This window comes from Salmo trutta, chromosome 10, assembly GCF_901001165.1.
Source record: "Salmo trutta chromosome 10, fSalTru1.1, whole genome shotgun sequence".
NCBI classification, from domain to species: Eukaryota; Metazoa; Chordata; class Actinopteri; order Salmoniformes; family Salmonidae; genus Salmo; species Salmo trutta.
Window position 1 is genome coordinate 7,420,755 of NC_042966.1, and position 25,173 is coordinate 7,445,927.

Sequence of the window (25,173 nt, forward strand, 5' to 3'; positions counted from 1 at the left end):
TGAAGCTAATAAACTTAAGAGTACGAGCTCCATGACACAGTAGGCGTCACGTGGGGGGGGGGTTTAACAGGACTGAAAGGTTTAAAAAAAAATGTCTAGTAGTGCTTATGAAGGCAAATGTCACACACACAGCATCAAAATAGTCTGTATACTTTAAGCCATAACTACTCTCAGCTGATACATACATTAAAGTAAATGTGCTCACACCAGTATGGCTCTGGAAGGATGTGTAGGAAGGAGATAGTGCAGCTCTACTACAAACATAAAGGGAGACGCACATAAGCTACCGAGGGTTAAAACTGACTAGAAGTTAGGTGTGCTTACAAGACACTACTTTCTGGATCTACTAGATTTCTAGACAATAAAACTATGTCGCTGCCTTGACCTAAGCCTCTACTTACACAACGCGTCCCATCAACACTGGTGGTCGTTTTTGAAATAGGAGGAAACAAAAAGGAACATGCGTCTTTGTGTAACAGTATCTGGGTCATTCCACCAAATGAGTAACTTTTTGGGTATTATAACATTATAATTAAATGTTTTATTTAACCTCCTTTTAATATTATGTCAAAGAACACGTTTAAACTGAATAAAAAACACTTTTTCCCATCTCAATAAAAAAAAATCTATAGTAAGCGCCTATTAAAATGCCAAATATAGTAACAGGGTTGACTGTAACAGGGTTGACGATTTCATGTTAAATCAGCCATTAATCCCCCTTGTGACAGGGGGAATGGAAGCTTGTTGTGTTAAAACAGGTAAGGGAAATTGAATTCAAACTTCCCCAAAAAATGTTTTATTGTTAAAACATTTCAAACATGGGTAACAGGGTTGACGTGGTATGCTCGACCCACTCCGTTTTCCACCACAAAACACCCGGAAATGGCCAAAAAGAGTAGAACCAGCTCACCTGCTTTTACACTACGATTTGACTATTAGATATTCAATGTTTCTTTTGAAAAAATTATTTCAAAAGGAATAGTTTCACCCTTTTAAAATGAGAGTTCAGTTCACGTTACAGGGTTGACATACATTTCATGTGATTAGATCAGGGATGGGCAACTTTGAATACATCATGAGGGGCCACAGTGGCTCACGGGTCTGTGTACCCACATCCCAGGGGGGGGGGTAAATTGACCTGCGGGCCTACAACAGAGGGGCTGCGGACCGCCAGTTGCCCACCCCTGGATTAGATTAATTCCATGAAATAAATGCTAATCATCAGAAATGACTTCGTCAAAGCAACAAAATAACTAGGGCTTTACAGTAACCAGCAAATTTGTTACGCTAGGTGGGATGTTTTTGTCTGTAAAATGTATTATGGGAGAAATGGCCGTGGAAACGCCTTTATTCACAAATATTGATATAATAACTGTCATATCAAAGTAAACTCGAATTCACACCATGATATGGTGTGTGGTTCTCCCACTATGACTCGGGAAAGCATTCAGTTTATTAGACTACACATTAAATAACCCACAAGGCACACCCTGGTTGAATCAACGTTGTTTCCATGTCATTTCAATGAAATTGAACCAACATGGATCAGATATTGAATTGAGGTCTGTGCCCAGTGGGAAGTTATGATGAACTTTACAGGGTGGTAAAAAAATGCACGGTGATGAGTTTGTTGTTCCTTTCCAATAAATATTGAGGGTCTTATTCTGGTGACGTGATGATCGATCGGCTGCTGTTTGACAAATAAAAATAATCTCAGGGGACTTCCGATTCTTTAATGAACATACAGAGAGATGTAATACTTAAAAAAATAAAATAATATAGTGCATTGTTGTGACGTAAAGAAAAACATTTCAAATACAAAAGTGCACAACTCATACTGCACAATTTAAGACAGGCAGAAACGTACTGAGTCCCACTATTTCCTGGTACACTCCAAGGACCCCCATAGACTTTAGATTTTAAGAAAATAAATACATTCTTAAGATATATTATTTACAATGGACACATTGTTCCAAGTGTCACTCCTTTCTGTGCGCTTCTCTCCTCCCACCTATTCCCAGACAATTACCTACAACTAAAACAGAAAAAATATCCTCATTAATCAGTGCATTTGTTCCTTTTGATCGTCACTTCGTTATACTATAGGGTTGTGAGGTCTAATACAGTGAGACAATTCTCAGTGCTGGTCTAAAAAGCACCAGATTTCACTACAAGTTAGAGCCGTTCAGCATTAATAATGTCCTGTAAGTGACTGTCAAATTCATTGAACGCGCAGACTCCAAACGCGGTTGTAAACTGCCCTTGGAGAAACCTCAGGACTCATATGGCTGTGTTTTTCACTGGACTCAGCTGGTCAAAAAGATTGATTAACAAAGCCACTAAATCAAAATGAAGTGAGTAGTACATTTAGTCAAACACAAACTGAGCTGCTATCTCTATCGCCTTTTTTAAAATGTATTTAATGGAATATTATATTAAAGTGTCCTGACCATGCCCTGTCCACTCTCAACAACCATTCTATTATCGTGTAATCCAGGGTTCTAGTTAGTTAGATGAGCTACAGCAATACAAAGTTGGGGTGGGAAGATATTGACGTGGACCCAGCAACCAGCAAAAACCAGTTGTGACTCACACATTATGGCACAACGCAATATTCTTCTCAACTAGGCACACTCTTAATATGACTTGCCCAGTGTGCAACTTGCCTCTGACGAATCCAGCCCCTACTTGGCCTTGGACTCCTTGTCAGCGGCAACCTTGAGGTAGGACTTGTAGAAAAAGGAGGCGAACAGGACCAGGTAGCTGAGGTACATGAGTGAGCCCCAGGCGATGTTGGGCACGTAAGACGGGCAGCGCACTTCGTGCATCCAGTGGTAGACCAAGCCTAAGACAGCAAGCCCCATCACCATCTGCATGATCTGGGTGGCCGTGATGACCATAGCGCAGGGTCGAGGCACCCGGTAACCTGCCGCCCGGGCAGCATAGTAGGTGTACATGAAGGAGTGGACCAGGTAGTTCATGGTCATGAACCAGCCACCACCGGCCACCTGGTCCTTGTAGGAGTACCAGGAGTAGACCAGCACGGTAATGTGATGGTACCAGTGCAGGAAGATGAGGCGCTGCTTACGGAGCACGATGAACACCGTGTCGCCTGAAAAGGGAGGGAGGGGGAAATCACTCTGATGTTTGATCACTTTCACTCTCTCTCAAACAATAGTGAATACACATAGTAGAAGTAAAAAGTTGTGAGGACCGGCTTTTTGGACCTCACTTCCAAAAAAGAATTGGAAAGATGGGATGTTGTGGTCCTCAAAAGTACAGTGAAGTACTAAACACAAACACACAACATATTAGGAAGCATACAACAACATACTAACACACTCCAATGAACTTAAACTAAACATCCTCTTCATAATTTCTGACATTTGGTAGGCTATTTGTTAGTGTACTTGTCTGTAATTAGATACATGTAGCTTATCTTCTGTCATGACTTGTTGCCCTAGAAGATAGAAGACTAAATTAAGCCTTGCCCACAAGAATAATGTCACACATCGATAGAATGAATGCATAAATAATCATCTAGTTGACATCGGTAAAGTTCATTTTCACTTCTGCTCCTCTCGCCGGAGTGAGGATGTTTAGGGACCGGGGAGACAATAGCCCAACTCTAAAACAACGACCCAACATGTTTATAATAAGATTTCAGGATGCATATTTTATGTGGTTGAAAAATGTCGCTGACATTTATGTCGCTGACAAAGATAGCTCGTTTACACATTCCATAATCACACATTCGCATAAGATGCTGACAGAAAGAAATTATATTATTGCAGAGACAAAATGATGTATCATTTTAAGGCGTTAATATAATATTAAGCTACATGTGAGAAGTTATAGGCCTACAGTCAGTGCCCAGACTTCATTCCATTTAACCCAGTTGAACTTCGAAGTTGCGCAGACCAGGGGGTGGGGCCGCTGCTGCCGCACCCCTACTTCTGCTGTCTCTGTGTACAGTACAAACTAAACTGGTGTAATACTGTATATTACACATCTGTCCCATTCTAGAACACAAGCATGCCCTTCCTGTCTCTTGCTCAGGAGGAGACATATGTCAATTATTCCCAAATGGGATTTTTTTCGCCACCTCAGCATCTCTGTCCATTTATCAACGCTATTGCATCCCTGTCTGACTGACAGATAGAAGTGACTAGATTACTGCTCTGAGAGAGGGGACAGCATCATAATGCAGCCACACAGGTCTTGAGGTAATAGGCCTCCGCTGATCAATACAAGTGCACTAGAAACTTCAAATGCTTCCGGAATTACATAAATAGACAAATTGTTTCAAGGTTGTTTTTTGTCCTGCACCAGCCTCCTTCTCTTTGATTGGCCCTCTGACCTAATTGACCAATTACAACCCACTCCATCGCTCCCACTCGTTGGCCAGGGTCAGAAATGACTTGTATACATCAGCTCAAGGTGAGCTGAATATCTTGCACTGCATGACAGAGAGGTACATGCATGTCTGTACTACATGACATTCACTGAGTGTACAAAACATAAGGAACACCTTCCTAATATTGAGTTGCACCCCATTTTGCCCTCAGAAAAGTCTCAATTCGTCAGGGCATGGACTCTACAAGGTATCGAAAGCATTTCACAGAGATGCTGGCCCATGTTGACTACAATGCTTTCCACAGTTGTGTCAAGTTGGCTAGATGTCCTTTGGGTGGTGGAACATTCTTGATACACACGGGAAACTGTTGAGTGTGAAAAACCCTGCAGCGTTGCAGTTCTTGACAAACTCAAACATGTGTGCCTGGCACCTACTAACACACCCTATTCAAAAGGCACTTAAATCTTTTGTCTTGCCCATTCAACCTCCGAAGGGCACACCCACAATTCATGTCTCAATTGTCCTTCTGTAACCTGTCTCCTCTGATTCATCTACACTGATTGAAGTGGATTTAACAGGTGACATCAATAAGAGAGCATAGCGTTCACTTGAATTCACCTGGTCAGTCTATGTCATGTAATGAGGTGTTCCTAATGTTTTGTTCACTCAGTGTATTTCTATCTGAAGCATTCAGAACTGGACCCTATTTGGGACATTCCTTACCCAGCTCAGGGGCCTTGCTCAGGACAAAGGCATAGGCCCAGAACTTGCTGACAGGAGCGCTGTAGAAGCTGGTGTCACACACCGACTGCTTAAAGCCACTTTTGTTGAGGACATGGAACATGTAACATCCGGTCCTGACAGCTCCGATGATACTGTGGAATGAAACACATATAGATTATGAGATAATGTATAGTGTTACGTGAATCTGCTCTGTCTAACTATAGGGAATTCACAATTACACACAAGTCATTGGTATACGAAACATTTTTAACACAAGTATAATGCCAATGGTCGATCAGAGTGGACTGTAAGTAGGTGTTTTGTACACGTCCGAATTCAGCTCATATTTTTATACACCTGAACTATAAGCTTTGTGGTTGTCATAATGTAATGCGATATACATCTCTCAACTATATTATATTCAGTCAGCTTTGCGGTGCCATGACGAAATGTGATATACCTCTGAACTATATGAACTGCCAATGTTGCAGTTGCCATAACGCTCTAAACCTGAAACAAGATAAGAGATAAGATATATCAGTGGGTCACATCTCCAATTGGCTGTCCTTCCCCTGTCTCCAACCATTTTAGACCTCCATTAAGCCCAATAAAGACTTAGACACACATGCTCTTACTTTGTAAACAGGATGCGTATGCTTAGTAAACACTGTATCGATTTGTAGCTTTCCTTCTCATCTGAAACACACTCTGGCTACTTACAGAGTGAGGTCATTTCAATTTGGACACACTATGAAAATATATCACCTCTCCTTATCAATTGTAAATCACAAGGCCTGTGTCGTGTCTTGGACTATCATTAATGCGAAGACTTATATTATCAAATCAATTCTCTGTGTAATTATTATGTGATTTAAACTAATCATGTAAACATTAACTAGGAAGTCGGAGCACCACGGGAAAATGTTGTTTAGAGTTACTATTTCCCGAATTTAACTCTTCAGATATTTTCATATTTTATCGATTACAGTCACTTATTAATGTATTATTACCTCATCAGTCATATTCTGAATGTCGCAAACTATAGGATATCTGCATGAACCCAAGCATAAATGATTAACCAGCGATATACCAATTAGGTTAATTATTTATTTTTGAACTAACTAAATAATCACACAGAAGTACATAAACACACACAGGATAGGTTATACATTGGTTACTAACATGATACAATGAAAAATCCCGAGTGGACTAAACCATAGTACCCTCAACACCATAGACCCTTCAAACTCATCATCAAGCTGGAGGCCCTGGGTCTCAAACCCGCCCTGTGCAACTGGGTCCTGGACTTTGACGGACTGCCCCCAGGTGGTGAAGGTAGGAAACAACATCTCCACTTCGCTGACCCTCAACTTCGCTGACCCTCAAGGGTGTGTGCTCAGCCCACTCCTGTACTCCCTGTTCACCCACGACTGCGTGGCCATGCACACCTCCAACTCAATCATCAAGTTTGCAGACGACACAACAGTAGTTGGCTTGATCACCAACAACTACGAGACAGCCTACAGGTATGAGGTGAGGGCACTCGGAGTGTGGTGTCAGGAAAACAACCTCTCACTCAACGTCAACAAAACAAAGGAGATGATCGTGGACTTCAGGAAACAGCAGAGGGAGCACCCCCCTATCCACATCAAAGGGACAGCAGTGGAGAAGGTGGAAAGTCTTAAGTTCCTGGGCGTACACATCACGGACAAACTGAAATGGTCCACCCACACAGACAGCATGGTGAAGAAGGCGTAGCAGCGCCTCTTCAACCTCAGGAGGCTGAAGAAATTTGGCTTGTCACCCAAAACCATGACAAACTTTTACAGATGCACAATCGAGAGCATCCTGTCGCGCTGTATCACAGACTGGTATGGCAACTGCACCGCCCTCAACCACAAGGCTCTCCAGAAGGTGGTGCGGTCTGCACAACGCATCCCCGGGGGCAAACTACCTGCCCTCCATGACACCTACAGCACCCGATGTCACAGGAAGGCCAAAAAGATCATCAAAACATAACCACCCGAGCCACTGCCTGTTCACACCGCTATCATGCAGAAGGCGAGGTCAGTACAGGTGCATCAAAGCTGGGACCGAAAGATAGAAGCTGTTTTTCAATCTCAAGGCCATCAGACTGCTAAACAGCAATCACTAACTCAGAGAGGCTGCTGCCTACATTGAGACCCAATCACTGGACACTTTAATAAATGGATCACTAGTCACTTTAAACAACGGCACTTTATATAATGGCACTTTAACCTCTCTTGGGTAGGGGGGCAGTATTTTCACGTCCGGATAAAAAACGTACCCGATTTAATCTGGTTATTACTCCTGCCCAGAAACTAAAATATGCATATAATTGTTTGATTTGGATGGAAAACACCCTAAAGTTTCTAAAACTGTTTGAATGGTGTCTGTGAGTATAATATATAATGTATAACAGAACTCATATGGCAGGCCAAAACCTGAGAAGATTCTATACAGGAAGTGCCCTCTCTGACCATTTCTTGGCCTTCCATAGCCTCTTTATCGAAAACAGAGGATCTCTGCTGTAACGTGACATTTTCTAAGGCTCTCAGAAGGCACCAGAACGGGGAATGATGACTCTGCAGTCCCTGGCTGAAAAACAGTAGCGCAATTGGAAAGTGGTCGATCTGAGAACAATGACACGGGCACGCGCGTGCATGTGAAGACACCATTTTCTTCTTTCAGTCTTTGAACAAAAACAACGTCTCCCGGTCGGAATATTATCGCTATTTTACGAGAAAAAAATTGCATAAAAATTGATTTTAAACACGTTTGACATGCTTCGAAGTACGGTAATGGAATATTTTGAAATTTTTTGTCACGACATGCGTCCGCGCGTCACCGTTCGGATAGGGACCTGAACGCACGGACAAAACAGAGGATATTTGAACATAACTATGGATTATTTTGAACCAAAACAACATTTTTGGTTGAAGTAGAAGTCCTGGGAGTGCATTCTGACGAAGAACAGCAAAGGTAATCCAATTTTTCTTATAGTAATTCTGAGTTTAGTGAACGCCAAACTTGGTGGGTGTCAAATTAGCTAGCCCGTGATGGCGAGCTATCTACTCAGAATATTGCAAAATGTGCTTTTGCCGAAAAGCTATTTTAAAATCTGACACCGCGATTGCATAAAGGAGTTCTGTATCTATAATTCTTAAAATAATTATTATGTTTTTTGTGAACGTTTATTGTGAGTAATTTAGTAAATTCACCGGAAGTCTTCGGAATGTTTGCTAGTTCTGAACGTCACATGCTAATGTAAAAAGCTGGTTTTTGATATAAATATGAACTTGATTGAACAAATCATGCATGTATTGTATAACATAATGTCCTAGGAGTGTCATCTGATGAAGATCATCAAAGGTTAGTGCTGCATTTAGCTGTGGTTTTGATTTTTGTGACATTATATGCTAGCTTGAAAAATGGGTGTGTGATTATTTCTGGCTGGGTACTCTCCTGAGATAATCTAATGTTTTGCTTTCGTTGTAAAGCCTTTTTGAAATCGGACAATGTGGTTAGATTAACGAGAGTCTTGTCTTTAAAATGGTGTAAAATAGTCATATGTTTGAGAAATTGAAGTTATAGCATTTTTAAGGTTTTTGAATATCGCGCCACTCGATTCCACTGGTTTTGACTAGGTGGGACTATTTCGTCCCACATACCCGAGAGAGGTTAATAATGCTTACATATCTTACATTACTCATATCATATGTATATACTGTATTTTATACCATCTACTGCACCTTGGCTATGCCGCTTGGCCATCGCTCATCCATATACTTATATGTACATATTCTCATTTACCCCTTTAGATTTGTGTGTATTAGGTAGTTGTTGGGGAACTGTTAGATTACTTGTTAGATATTACTGCACTGTCGGAACTAGAAGCACAAGCATTTCGCTACACTCGCATTAACATCTGCTAACCAACCATGTGTATGTGACCAATAAAATGTGATTTTATATGACGGCTTGTTACACCAAATGAAAAGGGGGGGGCAGGTAAGAAAGAGCGGGAGAAAAGACAAAGGACTTCACTATCGCACACACAGCTGATAACTAGGCTCATTGAAATGCTAATACTTTGCACATGAACAGCCGCTCATTCGAAAGGGATTGCAATTTATATATTTACGCCTATATGTCTTGTTGTCTCTCTGTTAGAATCGCAGGTCCGTCTGCTGGACAGCCAGTCGACAGAAAGTCTCTGGTTTATCCACCAGAGATCAAAGTCTTTCGTAGTTGTAGCACTGTTATAATGGATACGTCAGACGTACCAATGATCGTTTGATAGAGAAATGTTCTCCAGAATGGATCTTTCTGAGTACCATTCAGTCGTTCGATAGGGAAGTGTTCTACTCTCGTCTTCGGTTGAGTTTACTAGACTATTTTACATATACAGCTGCTGACTATGAATGTGTAGTCTTGTAGTTTTCTTAACCTGTTGGGGCTAGGGGGCAGTATTTACACAGCCGGATAAAAAACGTACCCAATTTAATCTGGTTACTAATCCTACCTAGTAACTAGAATATGCATATACTTATTATATATGGATAGAAAACACCCTAAAGTTTCTAAAACTGTTTGAATGGTGTCTGTGAGTATAACAGAACTCATTTGGCAGGCAAAAACCTGAGAGATTCATTTACAGGAAGTGGCCTGTCTGACCATTTATTTGCTTTCTTTGACATCTCTTCCAAAAACTAAGGATCTCTGCTGTTACGTGACACTTCCCACGGCTCCAATGGGCTCTCAGAGCCCGGGAAAAACCTGAATGACGTAATTCAAAGCCCTGGCTGAAACACACGAGCGCTTTTGCTAAGTGGTCTATCAGAGGACAAAGGGCTTAGGCGCGGGCACTGGCCGCCCCCGCCTTTCTGTTTTTCCCTCTATTTACAGACAGGCAGATTCCCGGTCGGAATATTATCGCTTTTCTAAGAGATAAATTGCATAAAAATTGATTTTAAACAGCGGTTGACATGCTTCGAAGTACGGTAACGGAATATTTAGAATTTTTCTGTCACGTTATGCGCCATGCGCACGACCGTGATTTACCATTCTGATAGTGTCTAGAACTCACGAACAAAACGTCGCTGATGGAACATAACGATGGATTATTTGGGACCAAACCTACATTTGTTATTGAAGTGGAAGTCCTGGGAGTGCATTCTGACGAAGAACAGGAAAGGTAAGACCATTTTTCTTATAGTAAATGTGATTTTGGTGAAGGCTAAACTTGCCGGGTGTCTAAATAGCTAGCCCGTGATGGCTGGGCTATGTACTTAGAATATTGCAAAATGTGCTTCATCCGAAAAGCTATCGAGTGCATAGAGGAGTTCTGTATCTATAATTCTTAAAATAATTGTTATGCTTTTTGTGAACGTTTATCGTTTCTGAATGTCACACGCTAATGTAAAAAGCTGTTTTTTTATATAAATATGAACTTGATTGAACAGACATGCATGTATTGTATAACATAATGTCCTAGGGTTGTCATCTGATGAAGATCATCAAAGGTTAGTGCTGCATTTAGCTGTCTTCTGGGTTTTTGTGACATTATATGCTAGCTTGAAAAATGGGTGTCTGATTATTTCTGGCTGGGTACTCTGCTGACATAATCTAATGTTTTGCTTTCGTTGTAAAGCCTTTTTGAAATAGGACTGTGTGGTTAGATTAACGAGAGTCTTGTCTTTAAATAGCTGTAAAATAGTCATATGTTTGAGAAATTGAAGTAATAGCATTTCAAAGGTTTTGAAAATCGCGCCACAGGATTCAACTGGCTGTTACGTAGGTGGGACGATTTGGCGCCACCTAGCCCAGAGAGGTTAACCAGCTCCATGCTCTCTGGTCTATAGAGTAGTAGCCATTTCTTGACTAAATGTACATTTTGTCACAAGTGCTATTTAAGCACTCCCTATTTAAGCACTCAGGGAAATAGGGTGTTGTCTCCTTTTTTCGTAATGTCTGTGCTCACGTGGGCATGGCCACTGACTTGGTTAAGACTTCATATGAAATACAATTCTCTCATTTAGAAGGCTAACATCACATCTTCTCACAAATAGTTTCATATTTAATCATATGGGAAATATACACATTCAGAGATAAAGTTATGTTGTTATACTGTCCTTTATGGGATCCCAAAACACAACTGATCTGACATAATTGTTCTTTAAGTGCCCACGGACCACTCCAACTGTTTGGACGAAGAGAAATATTGTTTCATTCCCCCATCTGTTGATGTTGGAGTTTTTGGAGGGAGGACACTCTTTGTTCCACAGAGGTTTATTTCCCTTAATATTGCAAGACAAGGAAGAGAGTTTCTGTAAGGTATTTACGACCGTCATAAAACAGCCAACTTCACCCCTCTCCCCCTCTGTAGGGGAGAGAGGGCGCTGTAGAGCAGACCCACTGTAACCTGATCCTTTGGACCCTTATAGGAGTCAAGACACCTGAAATGTAAAAATGTAAAAAAGCCATCCCCAAACCCATGTAACTAAACACCAGTCAAACAGCAGTGGGAATAACACAAGAAGAGAGCATTGAGACACAGTTGTCATTTTCAGGATGAGGGAAATAATGAAGCTGCTCTGAAAACTGCACAGTCGTGGGCAATTAACATTACGTTATCAATGGTAACTATCTATGTTATCTATGGTAACTAACAACTAATAACACCATTATCAACATTAACCATCTGTAAAAACATGATCTATAGTTACTACCTACCTTCTCCACATTATCAATAGTAACTATCTATCTATATGTTATATATTGTACCAACCTAACACCAACCTCATCATTGGTAACTAACTTTTTATTACAAAGGCCAGTAGTCTATTCTTAAAAAACCTATGTGGTAAAATGTTGCAGTGATTGTGCAGTAATGAATATATGGATTATAAAAGTGTTTCATGTGCCAAGGACACGCTATCCTGTCCAGCTAGCACCAAGGGGATTGAGTGGGCAGGTTATGCCCACAGCTCCGGGATTAGGATTAAGGTTGGCACAGCAGGGGGCATGGGCACAGACGATGATGATGTACCTCTGTGGCACATCAAAACAGCTCTCCCTATTGTGAGCTGTATAATGAGGTTCTGTGTACTCCTTGACTCCTTAATAATAAGGATAACAGATTGGATTTCTATAGCACTTTTCCCCCATTATATAGTACATTGTACAGTGACGCCACCCGGATTGCATATGGTTGTTGTGTATATATCTGAGTTCCCAGCAGGTTTGGGGTCAATTCCATTTCAGTTCCAGTCAATTCAGAAAGATTACCAAATTCCAATTCCAAATTTTCTACATGGACATTTTTTTATTTTTTATTTCACCTTCATTTAACCAGGTAGGCTAGTTCTCATTTACAACTGTGACCTGGCCAAGAATAAAGCAAAGCAGTGCGACACATACAACAACACAGAGTTACACATGGAATAAACAAAACACAGTCAATAATACAGTTGAAGAAAATCTATATACAGTGTGTGCAAATGAGGTGAGATAAGGGAGGTAAGGCAATAAATAAGCCATGGTAGCGAAGTAATTACAATATACCAAGTACGAAGAAAAAAATAATAATGAAATGTATGCATTCACTACTGTAAGTCGCTCTGGATAAGAGTGTCTGCTAAATGACTAAAATGTAAATGTAAATTAATTAGACACTGGAGTGATTGATGTGCAGAAGATGAGGTGCAAGTAGAGATACTGGGGTGCAAAGGAGCAAGATAAATAAATAAATACAGTATGGGGATGAGGTAGTTGGATGGGCTATTTGCAGATGGGCTATGTACAGGTGCAGTGATCTGTGAGCTGCTCTGACAGCTGGTGCTTAAAGCTAGTGAGGGAGATATGAGTCTCCAGCTTCAGTGATATTTGCAGTTTGTTCCAGTCATTGGCAGCAGAGAACTGGAAAGAAAGGCGGCCAAATGAGGAATTGGCTTTGGGGGTGACTAGTGAGATATACCTACTGGAGCACGTGCTGCTATGGTGACCAGTGAGCTGAGATAGGGCTTTACCTACCAGAGACTTGTAGATGACCTGGAGCCAGTAGGTTTGGCGACGAGTGTGAAGCGAGGGCCAGCCAACGAGAGCGTACAGGTCACAGTGGTGGGTAGTATGTGGGGCTTTTGTGATAGACTGCATCCAATTTGTTGAGTAGAGTGTTGGAGGCTATTTTGTAAATGACATCGCCGAAGTCGAGGATCGGTAGGATGGTCAGTTTTATGAGGGAATGTTTGGCAGCATGAGTGAAGGATGCTTTGTTGCGAAATAGGAAGCCGATTCTAGATTTAATTTTGGATTGGAGATGCTTAATGTGAGTCTGGAAGGAGAGTTTACACTCTAACCAGACACCTAGGTATTTGTAGTTGTCCACATATTCTAAGTCAGAACCGTCCAGAGTAGTGATGCTAGTCGGGCGGGCAGGTGCAGGCAGTGATCGGTAGAAGAGCATGCATTTAGTTTTACTTGAATTTAAGAGCAGTTGGAGGCCACGGAAGGAGAGTTGCATGGCATTGAAGCTTGTCTGGAGGTTAGTTAACACAGTGTCTAAAGAAGGGCCAGAAGTATACAGAATGGTGTCGTCTGCGTAGAGGTGGATCAGAGAATCACCAGCAGCAAGAGCGACATCATTGATGTATACAGAGAAGAGAGTCGGCCCGAAAATTGAACCCTGTGGCACCCCCATAGCGACTGCCAGAGGTCCGAACAACAGGCCCTCCGATTTGACACCGAACTCTATCAGAGAAGTAGTTGGTGAACCAGGCGAGGCAGTCATTTGAGAAACCAAGGCTGTTTAGTCTGCCGATAAGAATGTGGTGATTAACAGAGTCGAAAGTCTTGGCCAGGTCGATGAATACGGCTGCACAGTAATGTCTCTTATCGATGGCGGTTATGATATCATTTAGGACCTTGAGCGTGGCTGAGGTGCACCCATGACCAGCTCTGAAACCAGATTGCATAGTGGAGAAGGTACGGTGGGATTCAAAAATGGTCAATAATCTGTTTGTTAACTTGGCTTTCGAAGACCTTAGAAAGGCGGGGTAGGATAGATATAGGTCTGTAGCAGTTTGGGTCTAGAGTGTCTCACCCTTTGAAGAGGGGGATGATCGTGGCAGCTTTCCAATCTTTGGGAATCACAGACGATACGAAAGAGAGGTTGAACAGGCTAGAAATAGGGGTTGCAACAATTTCGGCAGATAATTTTGGCTTATTGAAATTCTCAATTATAGTGGATTTATCGGTGGTGACAGTGTTTCCTAGCCTCAGTGCAGTGGGCAGCTGGGAGGAGGTGCTCTTATTCTCCATGGACTTTACAGTGTCCCAGAACTTTTGGAGTTTGTGCTACAGGATGCCCATTTCTGTTTGAAAAAGCTAGCCTTTGCTTTCCTTGTATATATTGATTCCTAACTTCCCTGAAAAGTTGCATATCACAGGGGCTATTCGATGCTAATTAGAGGTCGACCGATTATGGTTTTTCGGCACCGATACCGATTATTGGGGGGCCACACAATGCCAATGAAATCGGCCGATTTTTTTGCATGTATTTACTTGTAATAATGACAATTACAACAATACTGAATGAACACTTAACTTAATATAATACATCAATAAAATCAATTTAGCCTCAAATAAATAATGAAACATGCTCAATTTGGTTTAAATAACGCAAAACAAAGTGTTGGAGAAGAAAGTAAAAGTGCAATATGTGCCATGTAAGAAAGCTAACGTTTAAGTTCAGAACATGGGAACATATGAAAGCTGGTGCTTCAATATTCCCAGGTAAGAAGTTTTAGGTTTAGTTATTATAGGAATTATAGGACTATTTCTCTCTATACGATTTGTATTTCATATACCTTTGACTATTGGATGTTCTTATAGGCACTTTAGTATTGCCAGTGTAACAGTATAGCTTCCGTCCCTCTCCTCGCTCCTACCTGGGCTCGAACCAGGAACATATCGACAACAGCCACCCTCGAAGCAGCGTTACCCATGTAGAGCAAGGGGAACAACTACTCCAAGTCTCAGAGCAAGTGACGTTTGAAACGCTATTAGCGCACACCCGGCTAACTAGCTAGCCATTTCACATCGGTTACACCAGCCTAATCTTGGGAGTTGACAGGCTTGAACTCAAACAGCGCAATGCATTGCGAAGGGCTGCTGGCAAATGCACGAAAGTGCTGTTTAAATGAATGCTTACGAGCCTGCTGCTGCCTACCATCGCTCAGTCAGACTGCTCTATCAAATCATAGACTTAATTATAACATAATAACACACAGAAATACGAGCCTTAGGTCATTAATATGGTCGAATCCGGAAACTATCATCTCGAAAACAAAATGTTTTTCCTGTCAGTGAAATACGAAACCGTTCCATATTTTATCTAACGGGTGGCATTCCTAAATCTAAATATTCCTGTTACATTGCACAACCTTCCATGTTATGTCATAATTACGTTAAATTCTGGCAAATTAGTTCGCAACGAGCCAGGCGGCCCAAACTGTCGCATATACCCTGACTCTGCGTGCAATGAACGCAAAATGACACAATTTCACCTGGTTAATACTGCCTGCTAAGCTGGATTTCTTTTTGCTAAATATGCAGGTTTAAAAATATATACTTCTGTGTATTGATTTTAAGAAAGGCATTGATGTTTATGGTTAGGTACAGTCGTGCAACGATTGTCCTTTTTTCGCAAATGCGCTTTTGTTAAATCATCCCCTGTTTGGCGAAGTCGGTTGCCTTTGTTAGGAAGAAATAGTCTTCACAGTTCGCAACGAGCCAGGCAGCCCAAACTGCTGCATATACCCTGACTATGTTTGCAAGAGAAGTGACACATTTTCCCTAGTTAAAAGAAATTCATGTTAGCAAATATGTAGGTTTAAAAATATAGACTTGTGTATTGATTTTAAGAAAGGCATTGATGTTTATGGTTGGAGCAACGTCTACCTAAGCGATTATATGCAACGCAGGACAGGCTAGAAAAACTAGTAATATCATCAACCATGTGTAGTTAACTAGTGATTATGATTGATTGATTGTTTTTTATAAGATAAGTTTAATGCTAGCTAGCAACTTACCTTGGCTTCTTACTGCATTCGCATAACAGACAGGCTCCTCGTGGAGTGCAATGTAAAGCAGGTGGTTAGAGCGTTGGACTAGTTAACCGTAAGGTTGCAAGATTGAATCCCCGAGCTGACAAGGTAAAAATCTGTCGTTCTGCCCCTGAACAAGGCAGTTAACCCACCGTTCCTAGGCCGTCATTGAAAATAAGAATGTGTACTTAACTGAGTTGCCTAGTTAAATAAAGGTAAAAAAATATATATAATAATTTCAAAATAATAATAATTAAAAATAAAAAAAAAATCGGCCAAATCGGCGTCCAAAAATACAGATTTCCGATTGTTATGAAAGCCATTTCGATTAATCGGTCAACCTCTAATGCTAATGCAGTACGCTACGCCACAGGATGTTTTTGTGCTGGTCAAGGGCAGACAGGTCTGGGGTGAACCAAGGGCTATATCTGTTCCTGGTTCTAAATGTTTTGAATGGAGCATGCCTATTTAAGATGGTGAGGAAGGCACTTTTAAAGAATAACCAGGCATCCTCTACTGACGGGATGAGGTCAATATCATTCCAGGATACCCCAGCCAGGTCGATTAGAAAGGCCTGCTCTCTGAAGTGTTTTAGGGAGCATTTGACAGTGATGAGGGGTGGTCGTTTGACCGCAGACCCAATACGGATGCAGGCAATGAGGCAGTGATCGCTGAGATCTTGGTTGAAAACAGCAGACGTGTATTTGGAGGGCGAGTTGGTTAGGATGATATCTATGAGGGTGCCCGTGTTTACGGATTTGGGGTTGTACCTGGTAGGTTCCTTGATAATTTGTGTGAGATTCAGGGCATCAAGCTTAGATCGTAGGATGGCCGGGGTGTTAAGCATGTCCCAGTTTAGGTCACCTAGCAGCACGAGCTCTGAAGATAGATGGGGGGAAATCAATTCACATATGGTGTCCAGGGCACAGCTGGGGGCAGAGGGTGGTCTATAGCAAGCGGCAACAGTGAGAGACTTGTTTCTGGAAAGGTGGATTTTTAAAAGTAGAAGCTCGAATTGTTTGAGTACAGACCTGGATAGTATGACAGAACTCTGCAGGCTATCTCTGCAGTAGATTGCAACACCGCCCCCTTTGGCAGTTCTATCTTGGCGGAAAATGTTATAGTTAGGGATGGAAATTTCAGGGTTTTTGGTGGTCTTCATAAGCCAGGATTCAGACACTGCTAAGACATCCGGGTTGGCAGAGTGTGCTAAAGCAGTGAATAAAACAAACTTAGGGAGGAGGCTTCTAATGTTAACATGCATGAAACCAAGGCTTTTACGGTTACAGAAGTCAACAAATGAGAGCACCTGGGGAATAGGAGTGGAGCTAGGCACTGCAGGTCCTGGATTAACCTCTACATCACCAGAGGAACAGAGGAGAAGTAGGATAAGGGTACGGCTAAAGACTATAAGAACTGGTCGTCTAGTACGTTCGGAACAGAGAGTAAAAGGAGCAGGTTTCTGGGCACGATAGAATAGATTCAAGGCATAATGTACAGACAAAGGTATGGTAGGATGTGAGTAAATTGGAGGTAAACCTAGGCATTGAGTAATGATGAGAGAGATATTGCCTCTAGAGATGTTTAAACCAGGTTATGTCACCGCATATGTCGGAGGTGGAACTAAATGGTTGGTTAAGGCATATTGAGCAGGGAGGCTCAATATGAGAGGCTCTACAGTGAAATAAGACAATAATCATTAACCAGGACAGTAATAGACAAGGCATATTGATATTAGGGATATTAGGGGTCCAGCATTGAAGATCATTTTTAAATTTTAGTGTACTTCCTGAATAGACTGGATATGAAATGGATTTGACCCCAACCCCGGTTCACAGCCAATTATACAGTGGATTCACAAAGTATTCAGACTGCTTGACCTTTTCCACACTTTGTTACATTACAGCTTTATTCTAAAAGAGAATTTTAAAAAATGGTCCTCAATCTACACACAATACCCCATAATGACAAAGCAAAAACAGGCTTGTAGAAATATTTGCAAATTTATTACAAATAAAAAAACTTAAATACCTTATTTACTTAAGTATTCAGACCCTTTGCTATGAGACTCAAAATTGAGCTCAGGTGCATCCAGTTTCCATTGATCATCCTTGAGATGTTTATACAACTTCATTGGAGTTTACCTGTGGTAAATTCAATATATTGTACATGATTTGGAAAGGCACACACCTGTCTATATAAGGTCCCACAGTTGACAGTGCATGTCAGAGCAAAAACGAGGACATGAGGTCAAAGGAATTGTTCGTAGAGCTCCGAGACAGGATTGTGCCGAGGAACAGATCTGGGGATGGGTACCAAAAAATGGCTGCAGCATTGAAGGTCCCCAAGAACACAATGGCTTTAATCATTCTTAAATGGAATAAGTTTGGAACCCCCAAGACTCTTCCTAGAGCAATCGGGGGAGAAGGGCCTTGGTCTGTGAGGTGACCAAGAACCTGATGGTCACTCTGACAGAGCTCCAGAGTTCCTCTGTGTAGATGGGAGAACCTTCCAGAAGGACAAGCATCTCTACAGCACTCCACCAATCAGGCCTTTATGGTAGATTGACCAGACGGAACCACTCCTCAGTAAAAGGCACATGAAGGCCCGCTTGGAATTTGCCAAAAGGCACCTAAAGGACTATCAGACCATGAGAAACAAGATTCTCTGGTCTGATGAAACCAACACCTTGTAGCCTGAATTCCAAGCGTCATGTCTGGAGGAAACCTTGCATCATCCCTACAGTGAAGCATGGTGGTGGCAGCATCATGCTGTGGGGATGTTTTTCAGCAGCAGGGACTAGGAGACTAGTCAGGATCGAGGGAAAGATGAACGGAGCAAAGTACAGAGAGATCTTTGATGAAAACCTGCTCCAAAGTGCTCATGGATGTCGTTGAAGAAGAGTTATAAAGGAGAAGAGTTATAGAGGAGTTATAAAGGAGAAGTTTTCAGATTTCGCTCTAGAAATCCCTGTTTTTACGTACTCCATGTGTGTGCTTAGAAGAGAAAAATGTCGCCCCCTAAATCAAGATTGTCCATTTAAACACTGTGATAAGGCCACTTCCTGTTAATTCTGAGAGAGAACTAGCTCTATATACAAACATCTTTGTGGCCAACATTTCCCATGCTGAGGTTAGCAAGGATGAGGGATGATAACGAGGCTAACCACCACCAGTGTTCAGTTAGAGCTTCACTCACACTGATTGGTTGAGTAATTGACTGAATGATTTATTATAGTTTGACGGTGTTCAGGAATACACATAAAGCTATTATTACTGCAACATAGTGGTCAGTGTGTGTCACTCACCTGAAGATAGCCAAACTGAGTGACCAGAGGACAAGGGGTCGGCGCAGGTTCAGCTTGGGCCTCTCTCGCATGAAGTGTTGGACCCCGAAAATGATTGCAGCATACAGTCCACAGAACATAAAGGACTTGCTCCTATTGAGGAAAAAATAAACACCAAAACACATAATCAAACCTGTTCTTAAGTGATTAGTGTACTTACCTGTGCCCTAGGCCATGATTTAGATGAGAGCACGGTGGAAATGCAAACAAGCTTTAAGGTCCAGACGCATTTTCACCTCATTTAACACCAGGTGCCTCATGACATGGCACAACTGGGGGGGCTTACCTCTTGTGTTCGCTATTGCTCCTCTATTTTCCCTCAAGCAAGACGGGAGCCCGATGACATCAGCGGGCACCACAGACCAACTCCTTAAATGCCCAACTCCTTGAAGTTTGCAGTTGTCTAAAAAACACTATTTTGCTCAAAACGTTTTTTTTTACCCTTTAGTGTGTATACTTTATTGTATTTATACTTGGGATATTGCTCTTCAACAGGAAAAAATAATAATAAATTAAATCGCTGGAGGCTGTCATAACCTCTTGGCGTTCCCCTAGGATAGGGGGCGCTACAGCGATTTTTGAAAAAAAATCGTGCCCATTTTAAACGGCCTCCTACTCAAACTCAGAAGCTAGGATATGCATATAATTAATACTTGTGGATAGAAAACACCCTAAAGTTTCTAAAACTGTTTGAATGGTGTCTGTGAGTATAACAGAACTCATATGGCAGTCAAAACCCCGAGACAGATCGAAACAGGAAGTGGAATTCTGAATTGCGAACTCAACTTCATCACGTTGCCTATTAATCACACCGTGAGCTATGGTTCATTGAGCACTTCCTATTGCTTCCACTAGATGTCCCCAGTCTTTACAAAGTGATTTGAGTCTCCTACTGTGAAAACTGACACAATGACACGCTGTGGAACGTGGTCACACGGAGAGGGCCATCACCATTATGACGCCGGCGCCCCTGGTTACCCTCCCCTTTCGAAACGTTTTGAAACACAATGCAATCGTCCCCCTCGAATCTTATTGGAGCTTTCGTTGAAAAAGGCCCTACAGATTTATGTTATACAACGTTTGACATGTTTGAACGAACCTAAATAAGAAAAAAATGCATTTTGTTGAAAGAGTAGCCCAGGCGCACGTCGGAACTTTTGGTGCAGCCTTCAGAACGCGCTAACAACAACAAGCTAATGGAACATAAAGGATGAACTTTTTCGAACGAAAATACATTTGTTGTGGACCTGGGATTCCTGGAAGTGCCTAAGGATGAAGATAATCAAAGGTAAGGGATTATTGACAATAGTATACAAGACTAGATTTGATATGCGATGGCTAGCCTATTGCTATTGCTAGCCTATTGTTCTGAGTATCGCATCCCCTTTTATCGCAAAGTGTGATTACCCAGTAAAGTTATTTTTAAATCTGGCATTACAGGTGCTTTCAAGAGATATTCATCTATAAATCTTAGAATGACAATATTACATTTTAAAAATGTTTTCGAATAGTAATTTAGTAAATTGTAGCACTGTTTCACCGGATGCATTTGAGGGAAAATAGTTAGTCAACGTTACGTGCCGATGTAAAATGCTGTTTTTATATATAAATATGAACTTTATCGAACAAAAGAATGCATGCATTGTGTAACATGATGTCCTAGGTGTGTCATCTGATGAAGTTTGTAAAAGGTTAGTGCTGCATTTAGCTGTTTTTTGGTTATTTGTGATGCATGTGGTTGGTCGGAAAATGGCTATGTAGCTACTTTTACGATGTACTCCTCTAACATAATCTAATGTTTTGCTTTTGCTGTAAAGCCTTTTTGAAATCGGACAACGTGGTTCGATTCAGGAGAGGTGTATCTATAAAACGATATAATTTGAAAAAAAATTGAAAAAAAAATTATTACATTTTGTTATGCTAATAAGACGGAGGGACGGAGGCCGCACAGGGGTTAAATCTATTTTAGACTACAACCATGCATTTATGTGATCAATGATCATTCTGAATGGATGAACCAGTCCTTAGCCGACTTTTAGGATTGACACTGCAGTTCACATTTCTAGTTCCTTTTTACTTGGTGGCAGCCTTCTGAATGTACACACAGCAAGCCACGAGGCGAGCTAAGCTAAACTCGATCATCTAAATTTCCACAGACTGATACCGTACAGGCATTATACAGATGATGTTACATAAGGCTATTAACAGTGGAGGCTGCTGAGGGGAGGACGGCTCATAATAATGGCTGAAACGGAGTACAATGGATGGAATGGAGTGAATGGAATGGTATCAAACACATGCAAACCATGTTTTTGATACTCTTCTATTTACTCCATTCCGGCCATTATTATGAGCCGTTCCCCCCTCCATCCCCTCTATTTTCCAGACCCCATCCCTATTCATAATCACGGAACCAATGATTAACCAAGCTTAGATGTTGACATGCTAACCAGAACTTCTACTACTGCAGCCCGTGGGTAATCAGGCAATTAGATTGAGTATACGTTGCTCCCGTCTAAAATCAACTGTGACGCTATGTGAAAACAGCCAGAAAGCAGGTTGCAATGACAATACTAGATATATCACTGACTGGCCTTTTTTTTTTTTACCAAAAGGTCAGTTGAGGCACTCAGGCGAATAAGGCTGAATACTAAAAAGCAATGATGTGTGTACTTCAGAGGGGGTTTATTTTGATGACGGACCAGATGACTAATCCAGATTGACAGAATACATATTAAACAGATAAGATGTTGTTGCTTGACCCAGTTTAGTATGACTATATACAATTAACACAATTGGTGGGAATTGTAACTTGGCTCACATAGTGAGGATCGCTAAAGTATTCCAGTGAACCCCTCCCTTTGTGTAAGCTGGAGTGGCTCAATATAGTGCACTGTGAAACAATTCAGAGTAGACTGCCTTATCATAACTACCTAGGCACTGGATACAGGGAATGTGTTATGGGCATTACAGAGCGGGAGAAAGAGAATGGAGAGAAGCAGCAGTCATTGTATCATTTGGAGGTGGAGGTCAAATACAATGTGTGGGCCTTATTTTGCTCCTTGAAAGAGAGAAAATGAGGGCCTGAGAGCCAAGAGAGGGGTGGAGGGTCCTGTGGGAGCAAATGTTCTCAGAAAGCAGACATTTCTGCCTTTTCAACTAGCTAGCTTGTTTGGCTAATCAGCAGAATGCATGCTGAAGCAGGTCTAGACCATTAATCACAGCGTGGCAGGCCTGGATGTCACATGCAAGCAAAGCATTGGTGTTTCGTGTGCCTCTCTAGATGTGCTTTTAGACTATTCCGGCTATCCTCCACTTCAATGCTTTGCTGTAGCCTACGCAAATGAGCTCGATCTGAGGAATGCATGGGCAGGGTGAAACAGGGTGAATTTATTTGGCCAACACTGCACATTTCCAGGAATTTTTCAATCCACATTGACAGCTTTCTTGCCTCTGAGACTGTCTCTTAAGTCAGAAAATGACATCAAGAACCCAAGCAAGTCTGTGCAGAAATGTGGTCTGTCTTGGTCTTCACACAATTGATTGTACACAAAGAGAAGCATTTGAGACCATTTTGGTTTGTGTGCTGAGTAGAATATACTCATTTGATGGGGAGAGCCTTTGAGTTGATATTACAAGTTATTAAATGTAAGCCTGTTGATATCCTATATTGTATATATGCCTATGTACTTAATAATTTAATAATCATCACATTAGATATTTAGTAATCATTCATTGTGTTACATGCACGTGCATGTAACACAAACTGAAGTGAACAGCAGATAGCCTATACATCGAGTTTGACGTCATATTGTAGTAACAATGTAACAAGCAACAGAGTGGATGGCTTCTGTATCATGCGATGGATCAAAGGTCATTAACGTTAATAAAAGATGAAAGCTGAAGTTAAGTTGGTAGCATCCTCAAGGACATTTTAAAAGAGGCCGGAGAACTATAATAAGTATTTCAATTTACAGGAGCCTTATATATCAACGACTGACTTATCGCTACTTTGTAGCATAGTCAAAACGAACATTGTATGATACAAATGTAAGATACAAATGTAAAAAAACAAACGCGACATATGTTCCGAATCATTGAAGAATGTGGTCAATATACAGATTATACCGCAATGAGCCATTGTTTACAGATCTGTAAACAATGGCTCGTTGCGGGACGAAGCAAAACGTGTTGCCTACATGACATTGTGTGTGGATGAGAGCTCAATCCATCCAAAATTGGCGGCGAAGGATGGGAATTCACCGGCTTTAGACTACGTAGGCTCGGCTACTCTTTTATCCAGGGATGAATTGGTAACGTTAGCCTACTCACCAGTTTTCTTGCATCCATTCGAGAGCGCCCTTTTCATCAAATTTTCTCTCAAAATCGTATTCTGCAAGCGGGATGTGCTCTGTCTCGTTCATTTTCGTAAATGTCAGTTTCCTCCAGTAAAAATCCTGGTCTATGTTTTCACCCTGTCTGTTGGGTTGACAGTTGATTTGACATCAAGTGAATTCTAGGAGCAAATGGGAGGATGCAGTAGAGAGTAGAGATGCACTTCCCGGCTGTCACTCACGCACAGCAGCCGAGCGCAATGACTTCCCCTCTTGCCTGGCTACCCCAAACTCCTTGCTCCGGCCTAACCTCCTAAAGTATCAAGCGAAAAAAGAAACGCCTGAAACTACATCCCCTGCATACTGGTCTTGACCAGGAGGAAAAAAACTGTCGGGGGAGGTGCTCTTCTGCACTGTTCAACCAATCCAGTAAATGTGGAGGAGGAGTTAAGATGGAGTTCCGCGTCACAGGCTCTCTTTCCATTACCCTTGAAAACCGGAACATCCGGTTGTTGGGGACTGGGCGAGGCTAGGGTTACCACTAGTTACCACAGCCACAAAGTAAACATTGGCTATCGGTTTATTGTAAAGGTTAATGAGAACTAAAATGAACTTATTGGTCTTAATTTAACATTATGGTTAGGTATAAGGTTAGGGTTAGGCATGTGGTTAAGATTAGGGTTAGGGTTAGGTTTAAAAAATCTATTGTAGAAATAGGTAGCGTGCCTCTGGTTGTCATTGGCTAGCTCCGGCCAAACGCTGTGCCAAGCCCATGGACATTACTATCTTCACCGAAATGAGTCTGGATGTGATCCCTCCCAGACCATTTCTAGAATTGAAATCCATTCTAGACCATCTGATTCATCCCAGAAACTGATGGGTTGGGCCCAGTGGTGTAGTGGAGGGTATAAGCCTGTATACCCATTTATTTTTCAGTGGGCATTGCATATACTAATTTCTTCATCCCCACAATGCGTATCAAAGTAGTGTAGTGGATGTATACGTCATATCAATTAATAAGGCTGTATAAATCAAATTTTATTTGTCACATACACATGGTTAGCAGATGTTAATGTGAGTGTAGTGAAATGCTTGTGCTTCTAGTTCCGACCATGCAGTAAAATCTAACAAGTAATCTAACAATTTCACAACAACGACCTTATACTCACACGTGTAAAGGAATTAATAAGAATATGTACATAAAAATATATGGATGAGCGATGGCCGAATGCCATAGGCAAGATGCAGTAGATGGTATAGAGTACAGTATATACATATGAGATG

General features: G+C 41.5%; 1 protein-coding gene across 1 annotated transcript; it reads right to left on the reverse strand.

Moving 5' to 3' along the window:
* Nucleotides 1-1,718: 1,718 nt before the first annotated feature.
* On the reverse strand, nucleotides 1,719-24,271 carry LOC115201013 (elongation of very long chain fatty acids protein 6). Its single transcript, XM_029764199.1, has 4 exons — nucleotides 23,888-24,271; nucleotides 19,517-19,648; nucleotides 5,081-5,232; nucleotides 1,719-3,112 (listed from the first exon to the last, which is right to left on the reverse strand). Exons 1-4 carry the CDS (start codon nucleotides 23,977-23,979, stop codon nucleotides 2,685-2,687), a joined length of 804 nt encoding a protein of 267 aa, XP_029620059.1. The 5' UTR covers nucleotides 23,980-24,271; the 3' UTR covers nucleotides 1,719-2,684.
* Nucleotides 24,272-25,173: the final 902 nt, after the last annotated feature.